This window comes from Alligator sinensis, unplaced genomic scaffold (assembly GCF_000455745.1).
Source record: "Alligator sinensis unplaced genomic scaffold, ASM45574v1 scaffold84_2, whole genome shotgun sequence".
In the NCBI taxonomy this organism is placed as follows: domain Eukaryota; kingdom Metazoa; phylum Chordata; order Crocodylia; family Alligatoridae; genus Alligator; species Alligator sinensis.
Window position 1 is genome coordinate 1,339,364 of NW_005842247.1, and position 13,792 is coordinate 1,353,155.

The window sequence follows — 13,792 nt, forward strand, 5'->3', positions numbered from 1 at the left end:
ACCTAAGGAATGTCAATATTGTCACCTTTTAAAAAAAAGGGAGAGAAGGCTGACTGTGAAACTACTGAGGTACTGCCCTCCTCTCCAACACTGGGAAAATCCTCACTCAAATTCTACTAAACCAACTGCTCCCTCTTGCCAAGCAAATCCTTCCCAACTCGATGTAGCTTCAGAACATCAAGAGGCACCATGGACATGATTTTTGCAGCCTGGCAGATGCATGAAAAATGCCAAGAACACCACGAGGAACTGTATATGGCTTTTACTGATTTGACCAAACCCTTCAACTCTGTTAACCATGAGGCTCTGTAGAAGATCTTATCAAAGTTTGGCTGCCCAGGGAAATTTATCATCATCCTAGGACTCCTTCATGACCAGGTGAATACCTCCATCCTATGTAATGGCTCTACTACAGAGCCCTTTGCTATTAAAAGTGGCATCCAGCAGGTCTGTGACTGCACCAGTTCTTCCTATCTTCCTTGCAGTCATCAAGATGCTCATCTGTGACTGTCTACCAAATGGCACAGGCATTGAGTACAGGAAGGATGGGAATCTTTTCACTCTCTCCCACCTCTGTGCCAAAAGCAAAGTTACATTGGCCTCGATTGTGAAACTTCAGTATGCTGATGATTATGCTGTTGTTGCACGTATGGAGAAGGACCTACAAATGGCCCTTAACTGCTTTTCTCAAGCATACCAGTACCTGGGACTGACTCTTAACATAGAGAAGACAAAAGGTGCTTCACCAGCCTGCTCTAGGCCAATCAACTCCCTAAGTGAAGATCTTCATTGATGGACAGGAGCTGGAGAATTTTAAATGCTTTGCGTACTTCAGAGCCTTCTCTCAGAGAAGGCCACCAACAATGAGGAGATCCAGTATAGGATCCAATGTACCAGCTCTGCCTTCAGAAGACTGAATCATCGTGTGTTCAATGATCATAACATCAGGACTCAAACAAAGCTCCTACTCAATAATCCCAACTCTTCTCTACGGCCGTGAAGCTTGGGTGACTTACAAGGACTACCTGAAAAGCCTGGAATGCCATCACCAGCACTACCTTCAGAAATCCTTAACATAAAGCAATCATCACAAATGCCAGTATCCTCACTGACACTAACACCACCAGTATGGAAGTGTTGATTATTCAACATTAGCTGTGGTGGACAGGGCACTGCATGTGCATGCCTGATATACATTTACCAAAACAACTGCTATACCCCCAACATCTTTATTTACAAGGATAAAGGACAGGCAGGGGCCAGAAGAAACGCTTCAAGGACACCCAAGGCAAGCATTAAGTGCGGCATTGACATTACAAATTTGGAAAAATTAACCCAGGATAGGGCCACATGGCAATGCCTTGTGAGAGAAGGTACGCATACTTTGAGGAAAACTGTCTTACCCTGGAGGCAAAAAATGAGGGTAACAGAAGGAAAGGAAACAAACAAACAAAACGAAACAAACTCAAGAAATCTGTGGTCTGACCCTCTCTTCAATCACCACCTGTGGCATCTGCTAGAGAGTCCGTGGCTCTAGGATCGGCCTTCTTAGCCATCAACTGACTCATATACTATCCTTTACTTGACCCACAGGAGTGATCGCTCTTGACCATGCAAGATTGCCACCACTGCCAACAAGCTTTATTAATGAATTCCTTTACTGAGCTTTGAAATCTGCAATGGAAACTTTTACTGGTACAAAGAATTAGGTAATTTATATTTTACAATGATATGACAGTACAATATCATCAACACCAGGCAGACATTCTGGATTAACGCTAGTTTTTCAGCATGCCCCTACATACTTACCAATGACATAAGAAAGAATTAAATTCCACCCAGTGATGAATGCCCATAGTTCACCAACAGTCACATAGCTATAGAGATAAGCAGATCCAGTCCTTGGAACTCTAGCACCAAATTCTCCATAACACAGTCCAGCCAATACAGATGCCAATGCAGCAATCAAGAAGGAGATGACAATCGCAGGTCCTGCATTTTCACGTGCCACAGCTCCAGCCAGGACATAGACACCTGCCCCAAGTGTACTACCTACACCCAGAGCAACCAAATCAAAGGTATTGAGGCATCGCGAGAGCCTGCTCTCTTCCCTGGTACAATCCACAACTTTCCGGCGAAGCAGCTGGTTCCCAAAATTGGTAAGTCCCTGGCACCCCATCTTTTTGTGAAGACCTGTAAGAAAGACAGTACATAAATACTTAAGTCAGAAGTAACTTAAAATGTCATAAACTACATACCTATAATACTGCACACTTGATTTAAAGATCAAAATCTTTTCACTTTACACCTTCTTATACAACAGATTGGTTCCTTGGGTTTTCAAAAGTTAATTTATTTACTGTAGTAAAGAAAAATAAGCATGTACTATCTACTATGCCTGTGGACATTGTGAAGGCAACGTAGAAACTGATTCCATTTGGGGTTTTTCCATCATGAACAGAGGTGTCTGCCAGTTACAAAAAATCTAAGTGTTCTTTAATGTATGTGTTCAAGCCAAGAAAGGAATACAATGCTTGGCTCCCGGCCTTGATTTGCTGAGCTGCATATTAGACAAGAACATTCTTTTTAAAACCTGGAAGTTAAGTAGATTTCACATGGAAGTATTTGAGGTAAAACAAAATTCCCCAAGAGTTACTGTCCAGAGTATGGCAAGGTTCTTTGAGTAGATGTGATCTCTTTTATTAGGACCAACTGAGTAGCTGGAAAAAATAAAAGATAACACATCTGCTCAAGGAACCTTGCCTGCATCCTTAGACCAACACGGCTACAACTAAAACCCAGCGTCAAGAATACAGAACACATGAATTCTAGATATAATGTCACTTCTAAAAAAGAGTAATATGAACGTTTAGCTTTCTGCCCTGTGATCAAATGGACTAGATGAACGGTTCTGCTCCCTCCTCCTTTCTAAACTCTTTTTCCCTCCGGTAACAGGTACTAAGATAAACAGATATTGCAGGAGAATCTACAGACAGACAAAAACAGGCAAATTTTATTTTTCAATTCAGTTGCACTAATGTTAAAAAGAAACTACTTCGGATTGAGCTCTCATTTTTACTGGTATAGTATTTGGCCCGCAGCATTAAGAGTTCTGCAGAAGAAACAGACATTTTGGAGAGCTATTTTTATTTCAAACTTTGGTCTCTGATCAGCAACACACTTCAAGTTCAAATGCCATGAACTTTTTAGTAGGTACACCAAAACAAATGGAACTGCTCACAAAGCTTTCGGAGAAATACATGAATAAATAGCTGGCTTAACTGGCTAATTAAGCGTTGCCTTTGCTTGCTTATCGCAGTATACCATGGGCCAAATTCTCCAAGAGCTTCAACCACACTCACAACATTTACAAAAGCCAAAAAAAAAAAAAATTTTTTTTTTTTTTTTGCTTGCTTGCATCACATACCTGTTACCTTTATCCATGTCAACAGGAATAATACTGTTGTAAACACCATAAAACTAGACTCTGCTCTTAAAAGAAGCTCTTGGAAAAATCTCCCCCTTCAAAGAAAGATAAATGTTTGGTGATACTTTTACATCTTTTGGTAAATAAAGAACTGAAGCCTGATACAGTACGGACAGCCTTTATAAAATGGAGGGAGAATTTCTCCCCTGATGCAGTTATTTAGTATTTCTTGTATGCGTTTAGTAACGCCAGACTGGAAGAACCCCGTGTGCCACCAAGACTTGTCCCATGACCATACATAACCACACTATATAAAATGCCTCTCATAAATTCATTGAGCTTTAAAAAAAAAAAAAAGTTATGTTTTTTATCTCCCACTTCTCATCCTGGAAATGTGTCTTTCTGAAGGCAAGAAGCCTTCTAATCTTTAGTTTATTCATGGCTATTTAAAACATAGATGTTCTTGTGCCAACACTCTTTCAGCTTTAGTAGCCCTTTCCCTTGTCTGACTGTTAGCTTCCAGATCTGCTTAGAGACCAATCCTGTAATGAATCTTCTTGTACAATTCTTCTAACTCCCCACCTTCTCGACTTTCAGTAACAGTTTCTGTATCACATACACCCCTAAATGTAAGAGATGTATTGTATTTGCCTTGCCTAGGAAAAAAATGGTTCTCTTCTTAAGGAAAGCTAGCAAGGGAAGGGGGAAGTGGTGGCAGCCTCTCAGGGAGCTAGTGGCCAGTGGCAGGCAGATCCCCCTGACGACATGTAAATCCCCACCAAGTCCCACGATTTCAATAAAATTGAAATGTTATAGTAGATGTTTGATTGTTAGTATATGTTTTTTTTATCTCTGCTTTGTTAAAATGATTTCTTCTGAAAGATTGTGTATGCCTGTCCTTCAACTTGCTTGGTTAACCGGTCACACAGCCCCCACCACCAACACATTTGTTTGTTCGTTTCCTCCCGTCTACTTATTCCTTCCTTCAAAATTTGTCCAAAGCCCTGAAAACTAGAGATCAAACTAATACACAAGTGCAGCTTTCTAAATTGATACCTCTGCTTCTTAAAAAAGGTTTTGCTATTGTACTGTCCTATAATACCACCTTTATTTGACAGATTTGTTAGCCATTCCTACTTCTCAAATCAGCAATTTTGTGAGTCTGTTCAGATGATCTCTATGCGAGATTCAAAAGGTATCTCCCACCTGAGCACATTAAGCTCTTTTGGGTCTTGTTTCTGCCTTGATTATAGTAATTTCCATTTCTATGCCCATGGACCCATTATTTATCTGGCTTTTGTTCTTGTGTCTTATACATCGGAGCCCTTATTGAAAAATGAGGGAACAATATTGAGCTTACTAACTATGGCTTTCATGTTTAGATGGACTATACATATTTGGGATATCTGTAGCATTCTCTGTCCAATTTCTACACCATGTAATGACAACAACATAGGCTGAAATTAAGCAGGAACTGGATCATAGGAAAGTAGGACTGGAAGGGACATCACAAGGTCATCTAATCCCGCCTCAGGATCATCCGTGACTAAACCATGCCTGCTAAGTGTCTGTCTAACCTGCTCCTGAAAATGTCTAGGAATGAAGAATCCACAGCTTCTCTAGGTAGCCTGTACCAATGCTTGACAACCCTAACAGTCAGAAAGTTCCTCCTAATCTCCAACCTAAGTTTCCCCTGCTGCACCTCAAGGCTGTTACTCCTAGTTCTGTTCCCTACAGCTGCAGAGAAAGGCCCATATCTACCCTCTCTGTAATTACCTTCAGGTATTTGAAAACTTATCAAATCCCTCCCCACCCCCCCGAGTCTTCTCTTCTCCAGAGTGGCATAACCCTTTCCTAGTGCCTGTTATCAGTGGGAATATTTAGATCAGGACACCAGTTCAAGCCCTCACTTGTTAAAGATTTATTGGTATTTTTCACATCAACATACAGGTGATCTCAGCAAAAAAAAAGGAAAAAAGTCAACAGAATAGTCCTCCATGCAGCTACCATAAAAGCATACATCTTAGATCAGAACCCGTGACTGCAAAGCTTGGCCATTAAATTTGCTCAAGTTATTGGGTTTAAAAGGCCTCCACATTAGGAAGAGAAATTAAAGAAAGATTTCAAGTTTCTTGATCTAGACAAAATGCATTACTGATTTACAAGGAGTCATAATACATCAGTTATTGTTATTTATAATAGAATGAAAAGTGTATGGCCATCTTAAAAAAAGTGTCACTGCTGATCAAGGAAAACACACACACATGTAAATGTTATTTTCAATAGGTCATGTGGAATTTGCACTTCACCTGCCAACATTAATACACAATATAATGAGTGATGACACTGGCTGGAAAGTGTACACTAAGAAACTGAACTCACTGTTCCAGGTGTTGAATCTGTAATATAACCCCTGCAAGACAAATGTTAACTGCAGAATAAAATGCATTGATTTGTATAACTGGTAGCTTTTAGATATGCTGACTTGCTCCTCCAGTCTCCAGTTCCAAAAATCTACTCTATTATTCAGGGAAAGTCATTAATACAATTACAGGCACAACGTTTAGTATTTAGAATGCTTCACTGTTTCAAAAAAACCCCCTCAAAATAACCAAACAAAATCATATGTTCATAACTTTCATTTTGATGTTTCCTCAACTATAGGTAGAGCAATTTAGATTTTAATGGATATTTTTGCTAGTGGATGCACCACTTAATTCTGTAAGACTTACAAAGTCAGGGCAAGAGTTTGATCAGTTCTCACAGGCAGGCAGATACCAACCTCTAGACCTTAAAACTAGGATCCAAGTCTAAAATATAAGACTAGTATAGGATTTTCAACTTTCTACTTTACAAAACCACAGGAATTTTTGCAATTGTAGGCAGAGCAGTAAGTACACAGGATTAAGTCATTTGCTTCATCTCAGTGCACATTAACAACTCTCATCAGATAAACCAGGCTCTAGCAAGCTACAGCTCATGGAGCTGGGAGGGTGTCACACTGCAACCAGGTGGTGGGAAGAATCAACAGCAGCAGCAGCTGTCCCTCCCACCAGGTCCAAGCACCAGCATCTCTCAGACCCAAGCAGGGTCATTCCAGCCAGTAGCAGTCAGTCAGACAGGCTTTCTGACAGTGTAGCCAAACAATTACTATCAAAAGTACCTATTATCTACACTTTTGCAATCTTGAAGTTTCACTCCAGGAGGAAGACCATTTTTTTCCACAAAGCATCCATGCACTTTTCTAACATAACAGGATCCTCGCATTGATGTTCTGGCAATGGTTTGTCATCTCATTGCTGAGGTGCCTTTGGCAGTAAACTACTTTATGCCAGCAACTGGTGATGACAAGCTAATAAGTAATGTTTCTCTGCAGAACCATTGCCATTTCATGGGAAGAACATCAATGTTTGGAGACGGGTTGACTTCTAAGTTTACTACAAACTTTTTTTAAACCTTCTTGATCTCTATTTTGTCATGGTAACCTGGAAGATACCTCAACCCAGTAGTTGCACCACAGCAACATAGTCAGAAGAGAAGAACTGTGCCATCATGTTTTCTCATGTTCTGGGGACCGAGTTATAGATAGATAAAACAATTCTTTACAAGGGAAGTGATTTTTCTTTGCGCTGCGTTCAGTTAAGATAGAGTAGCCATTCTTTGAACAGCTGTGTGGTCCTCCAAGCCATTGTGTGGTACTGACAGCCACAAGGCAAATGGCTCATACTTTGAAAATACCATGGGATTTTATATTTGCCAATTACTAATGTTTTCAGCTTATATGTACCATTTGCATTACAGTGCAACACAAGTCAAAACCTGCTCCAATTGCTTCCCACCATGACAGTAAATCAACCACTGCAGCTACAGATCTATTGGGCATCACTGTGTAGATGAGACCACTCTTTTCTGTGTGATAAATTACTCAAGAGACAATGTATTTATCAAGATGATTTGCTTTTCATTCACCCAGCATGAAGTAAAGGGAGCAGGGCTGAGGAAACCCTACTGACCAGAAGAGCATCTTAGGCAGTCTGGGTAAGGTAAAACAGTCTTCACTGTACTCATTTCAACAGGGCTTTGTCTAGAGCAGCAGTTCAACATTTTTAGACTCAAAGCCCTGTCCCCCCCCAAAAAGCTTTTCAGAATTTAACAGCACTTCTTTTAAAGAAAAAAAATTAAATATGATGTGTATTATAATATGGACATTACTAACATACTAATTAATAATATAATCGATTCAATCACAATATATTCAACCCACTGCCCCAGCAGCCAGGTGAAACTGTGCGGCATGCCTCCTACAGAGCCACATCAGGAAGTAGATGTAGTGGGAACATATGCCCCTGCCACAGTTCTTCCTCGTTCAACCCTGCATGGTGTCTCCCAGAAACAAGAGGTATGTGGGCTGGGCAGAACTGTCCTGAGTGCCTCTGTATTCAGGAAGCATGTCAAAGCCAAACTGAGAAATGGCTGCAGCAAAGATGCACCTGCCTGCATTACATTATATAAAGACAGAACCGCCATTTTTGCTGCTGCTCTTCCCAATTCAGCTCTGATGTGCCTCCTGAAATACAAGTGCACCACACAGTTTCACCTTGTGACTGTGGCAGCTTGGATGCTGCTACCATCAGGCAGTACTACACCACACCTCCACTTCCAGGAGGCACATGTACTGTAATGCAGGCATCAGTGCTTTTCTGCTGCAGCTGCTTTTCATTTTGGCTCCAATGTGCCACCTGAAAACAGAGGTTCATGAGGCAATTTCACCCTATGGCAGCAACACCAGTACTGCAGAACTACTAGCAGATTCTCACAGCACCCTGATTGAAAACCTCTGGTCTAAAGCCTGTTGGCTGCAGGAGATGCAAAGGGATCTAAAGTAATCTTCATTCCCAACTTTTCCCTAAAAATCTATACTTGCCCAAGAATCTGGCCATCTACCTTCAGATCTGTGCTTTCTAAACATGACATCTACTTCTGCCCTTGAGATCTGCTCCAGCTCCTCAGTCATTTTCTACAAAACCCAGTTCCTAGGCTCCTGCTATCCTCCACATCTGAAATGTCAGGTGTGCACAAAGAAAGGAGTCATTTGATGGGCACACAGCTCCAACAAGCTTTCTGATTCAAAATCAAGGGGCCCATCCTAAGTAGTGTTGGATGCCTCCTGATTTCAACAAGAGTTGAGCACTCGCAGAAGAGGCCTGACAAGGTCTGAGCAGAGCATAAAACACAGACAATACCTAGATACAATAAAAGGGTAAATCCTAAGGCAGTTTTCACACCCTTCAGTAGAATAAAAATTTCACTCCAAGGCAAACCTCCCACTGGTTTCAAGGGGGCCAGAACTTGGGAGGCTGTACTAGACTTTTAGAGGTCTTTTCCAGCCCTATTTCTCTATGCTTCTACAACTCAACAATTTTTACTGGTTTATGTCTATTACATGTTGTTAATGCATATTATGACAATTTTGTTTGCTCTGCATCCAAATACATGTGGAGATATTAAATTACTGTATTTTCTTGCATACAACACAATCACTCCCTCCCTCCAAATTTAACAGGAACCCCATGTTTAGAAAGTCCACAGAAAGGGTTGTGGGGGAATCTTATCACAAAGTACCAGAGGTCTGGGGGTCTCCACAGCCAGGGTCCTGTGGACCAGGTCTGATCTGGCCACTGACCAATCCCTCATACATTTGGGGAACTGCAGTCCTCAAAGGGCCAGAAATTTGCAAAGGGGGGGTGGGGGGGGCGGCAGCGGCATGAGACAATGTTATATTTTTATGACAGAGTAAGATCTTCTTCTGTTAGCATAGTTAGCATGCCTAACATCAGATTCACTGACTTGAGTCCCCATTTTGAAAAGGGGACTCTTTCAAACAACACATTAAAAGAAAACAAGCCAACTTGCAGCTGGTTAACAGCAGAAAGGGAAAACAAACATCTGCCTAGTTAAAATCTAAAACCACACATGTAAAATAAGCTGATAAGGCTCATTTTACATAAGCAGTGCTCTTGCTTCCAAAACAATTACATTTGTTCCATTTCTTATCTAGTTCAAGGCTTTTCAGTTCTTGAGAATTTATTCCCCAAAATAAACTCTTATTTGTACCCAGAATCAAAGAGGATTATGCAGAATGTCAAATCATCTATGGAGCAAGAAGAAAAGTCTGTATCACATATAATGAAGCCCCCACCACACACAAACAAAACCTCCAGACACCTCTTTTGGTGGAAAAAAAAGACACTGCTCTGGATGACAAAGTCCCAGAGGTTCATCTCATTCTTGCTGCTGAAGACCTGAATTCATTTAATAACAATAATAATATAGTATGTTAGAGAAGAGTTTAAAGGTTAACTGCGCTGAGTAACATCTCTATACTTAGAGTGCCACTCAATGTTTTTTGGCGTTCGATCAGGTGACTTCCCCAAGATTGCTTTAAACAAGAAGATATAATAATCACTGGGATTCAGTATTAATATACTACAGAATTCTGTTATCAGCTTTGGTTGTGAAAAACCAAGTATTACACTAGAGGACACCCCCCCCCCCCCCCCACATACACTTTGGTTCAACCAAGGGGCCACTTCTTGAACTGAAACTCATTATGTTCTTCAATCTGATGTGCAAATATTGGATGATTTTGGCAGTTACTCTTTTAAAGCCAGTTCTACCACTTTTGAGCCCACTCACAGACAAAAGGTTACTCATGACTAGGGTGGTGAAATCAAGCACAAGCTGGATTTCTTTAGTGCTCCTTAGGTTCTATACGAAAGAGAGTTCTGCCAGATTTACATCCAAGGGCTTGTTAGACTTTACGCTGTAAGCCAAACAAATGTTAATTAGCTTGGTGTTGTTCGGCTTAGTGGAACAGCCACAAGGTAAGGCGAGAAACCTGATCTGACTGTCCTTCACCTGCACAGCTGTGACTTGCCACTAGAGGCTTGGTGAGCATGGGCAGGACTAAAAGCAAGACCTGCTTGCTGCTCCCACCAGGCAGAGAGCAGGCTTACCACCATGTCAGATTCAGCAAGACCAGAAACACCAGGGAGAAGCAGCTTATCTGAGGCTCTCTGGTCTTGCTGAAACTGACACAGCAACTCTAGGATCTGAGAAGCCTGATCCTTTTTTCTCCAGAGCTCAGGTGGCGCCCCGCCCCTGCCCGCTGCTGGTCTGGCGAGCAGCAAGGGGCACGGTGGCCGCCAGTCACTCCAGGGAAAGAAAGGATTGTGCTCCTTGGAGCTCAGGTGGCACCTGGCCAGCCAGCAGCCCAGCCAACAGGGAGTGGGGTGGCAGGTGCTGCCTGAGCTCCAGACAGAAAAATCGGGCCCCTCAGAACATTCTGGGAGGACTTTAACTACCATGGCAACATGTTAATGGAACAGGAACAAAATTAGGTGGATTGGAAGATAATGCCACTCCAGGACAGAATTAAGATGAACAACACGTGCTTTAAGCCACTTAAAAGGAGTTAAGTGTCCAGCCAGTCCAGGGGTTAAAAGCTCCAGAAGCCACCTAAATTTACTGTGCAAAGCCCAGATTTCAGCCCCAAGCAGATTACAGTCAAAGAACAGCAGCTGGGATCCTACACAACAAACTGAACTAGCAGTGTAACATTGGGTGGGCAAGCAGGGCACATGCACCAAGGACTGCTTCACTGGGGTGGGGAAGCACCTCACTCTCCTGCTCCCCTTGCACTTTGGCTGAACACTGCAGAGGTACTGGCAGTAAAGTTCATGCTGCTGGGAGGGAGCAAAAAAAATGGGGTCCTTTTTTAACATTTAAATCAGCAATTTTTTCCTTCCTAACATAGGCTTTGACAGTAAAAAAAAAGGTGAAATCTCTCTCCAGCAACCACGGGCTACAATGCCACTCTAGGGAACTAGGAGTTCCCAAAAAACACTTCCACTCCATAACATACTGTCCCTGCTGCTTCATGCTACCACTCTGTGCAGCCTAGCTGGGGAACGGTACAAGAGAGGATTGTCCTGGGTGCAGTCTTCACATATTATGCCTCTGAATGAAGCTACCATATTCAGAAGTGGACTGGTTAAGAGTTATCGTCATGGAACAAGTCAGTAATGTGTGGAATTCGAGGGGCTGGTCTTTCCTAGATTCGTACATAGAAGTTTAAAAGGGAAAACCAGGCACCCTCTTACTTGCTCTCATTCTGGCTCCATGAATCTTGCACTCTTGCTGCATGCTGACATGGCTTCAATAGGAGGGTAGACAGTACCAATGCTTCCCTGCAAGCATTTTTGGTATTAAATGTATACTAAAGAACATGATAAACCAGCATGCTCAACCACCAACCCATGGGCAAAATGCAGCCCCCAGAGCCACAGGTATCTGGCCCATAGGGTTCCACACAAACCACAACATTTGGCGGCAGGGGAGCAGTGGCAATAAATACAGCCACCCTCCCCTGCTGCCAAATTCCAAAACCCCAAGCCTCGCACAGCAGGTTGGGGTCAGGTTGTGTCTCCTACCCCTGTGGCTGGATAAGGCTGAGCCATACCTCTCCCCTGAGATAGATGCAACCAGGCCGTGCACCACCCCCGCAGGGCTGGGCCATACCCCCACTCTCCCTGTCCTCCTCCCCCCATCCCACCATGGAGCCAGGTTGGAGCCAGGGAGGGAGGAGCGCTTTTGCCCCACGCTGCGCAGCAGTTTCTGTTCTGCACTGCTGCTGCTCAGCCCAGACAGGTAAGCCTGGAGCTGGTGCGGGGCACACTGGGTTGGGGCTGCGCACACTGGCCCCCACTGCTACCAATGGGGTTGAGGGCAGCAGCATCAGCAGCTGGAAGAAGCCGCCTCCACCTGGGCTGCCCCCATTGCAAGCCCAGGGGGCAGCAAGATGTGTCACGGCCGGGTGGCACCTCAGCCAGGCAGGATCAAGGGCTGGACAAAAGACCCTCCGCAGCTAGGATCCAGCCCACAGGCCATATTTGCCCACCCCTGGGTTAGACAAACACTAGTTAGGGATGATCAAAATATTCACATCCTAACCAGCGAGTGAGAGATTGAACAAAATGACCCCACGGTCCCTTGTAGCCCCACATTTCTATGATTTATGTTTTTTTGTTTGGTTGGGGGGGGGGGGGGGCACGAAAGCCATACACATTTTCAATTCAATTGTCTTCTGACCAATTCTACTATTATTTTCCCTTAAAAAGGTTTTAAATTAACTTCTCCCATTTTTCACAAGACGTTAGGAAAAACTGTTTAATCTAGTTCTTGTACCTGGACATTAATTCTGAGGGTCTCTGTCAATAGTTACTTAACAAAAAAACCCCCACACAAAATCTGAAAGCCTGCAACAGATAGCTTGTTATCTGCTCCAAGTGGCAGACTGCCTGTAATCTGCCAATAATTCATATGAGGTGGAATAGAATAAAACTATGCTCTGTGAAACTATATCAAGGATAGGAACTCATGTAGTTCATTTGGATTCAGGTTGAAGCCTCCAGTGATGTTTTGCATGTTGACTGACAACAACCAACCATTAGGCAAGAATAAAGAGCAGATGGGTCTTTGGACATGCTTATTAGGGAAAAAGGAAAGTCAGACCAAAATACAGTTATCAGAAGCACTCTGTTTGTTATTTAAAACAAAACAAAAAAACCCCAACATTATTAAAACTGTCTGTTATTAAAAAAGCATTAGGAGACAGAGAATTTCTCTAAAACAACAAGTGTACTCCTATACAAATCCAGGTTAAGGGACTCAAGTGCTTCTTGGGAGAATGGTACAACTTCATAGACACTTATGTGAGTGAAATCACAATGGAGTAGACCAAATTAGACTGAAAGGTACAATTGATTAGAGATATGAAAGCTGATGTGATTAAAAAAAAAAGAAATAAAAAAAAAAAAATCAATCAGAATATGACCTGATTAGGGGGCAGCAGGGCAGGCCCTACGAGGAGAGGCTACGGGACCTGAACCTGTTCAGCCTCCACAAGAGAAGGCTGAGGGGATCTGGTGGCCACCTATAAATTTGCCAAGAGGGACCAGCAGGCAATGGGAGAGTCCCTGTTCCCCTGAGCACTACTGGGGGTAACAAGGAACAGCAGCCATAAGTTGACTGAGAGTAGATTCAGGCTAGATATCAGGAGGCGCTACTTCACTGTTAGGGCGGCTAGGAGCTGGAACCAACTTCCAAGGGAAGTGGTGCTTGCCCCTACCCTGGGGGTCTTCAAAAGGAGGCTAGACAGCCACCTAGCTGGGGTCATTTGACCCCAGCATCCTTTCCTGCCCATGACAGGGGGTTGGACTAGATGATCTGCTTAGGTCTCTTCCGACCCTACCAACTACGAAGCATTCCTTGAACCTAAAAAAAAAAAAAAAATACCAAAAAAAA

At 42.9% G+C, this 13,792-nt stretch overlaps 1 protein-coding gene across 3 annotated transcripts in view; it reads right to left on the reverse strand.

Moving 5' to 3' along the window:
• SLC7A1 (solute carrier family 7 member 1) overlaps window positions 1-13,792 on the reverse strand; it is a 60,501-nt gene that overhangs the window by 30,108 nt on the left and 16,601 nt on the right. For 2 of the 3 annotated variants that reach the window (XM_025208712.1, XM_025208713.1), the window contains exon 2: window positions 1,810-2,193. In XM_025208712.1, coding sequence (XP_025064497.1) covers window positions 1,810-2,179 — 370 coding nt within the window. In that variant the 5' untranslated portion in view covers window positions 2,180-2,193. Of the gene's footprint in view, window positions 1-1,809; window positions 2,194-3,427; window positions 3,446-13,792 lie in introns of those variants that run through there. The other variant, XM_006027492.3, reaches the window with a different exon arrangement.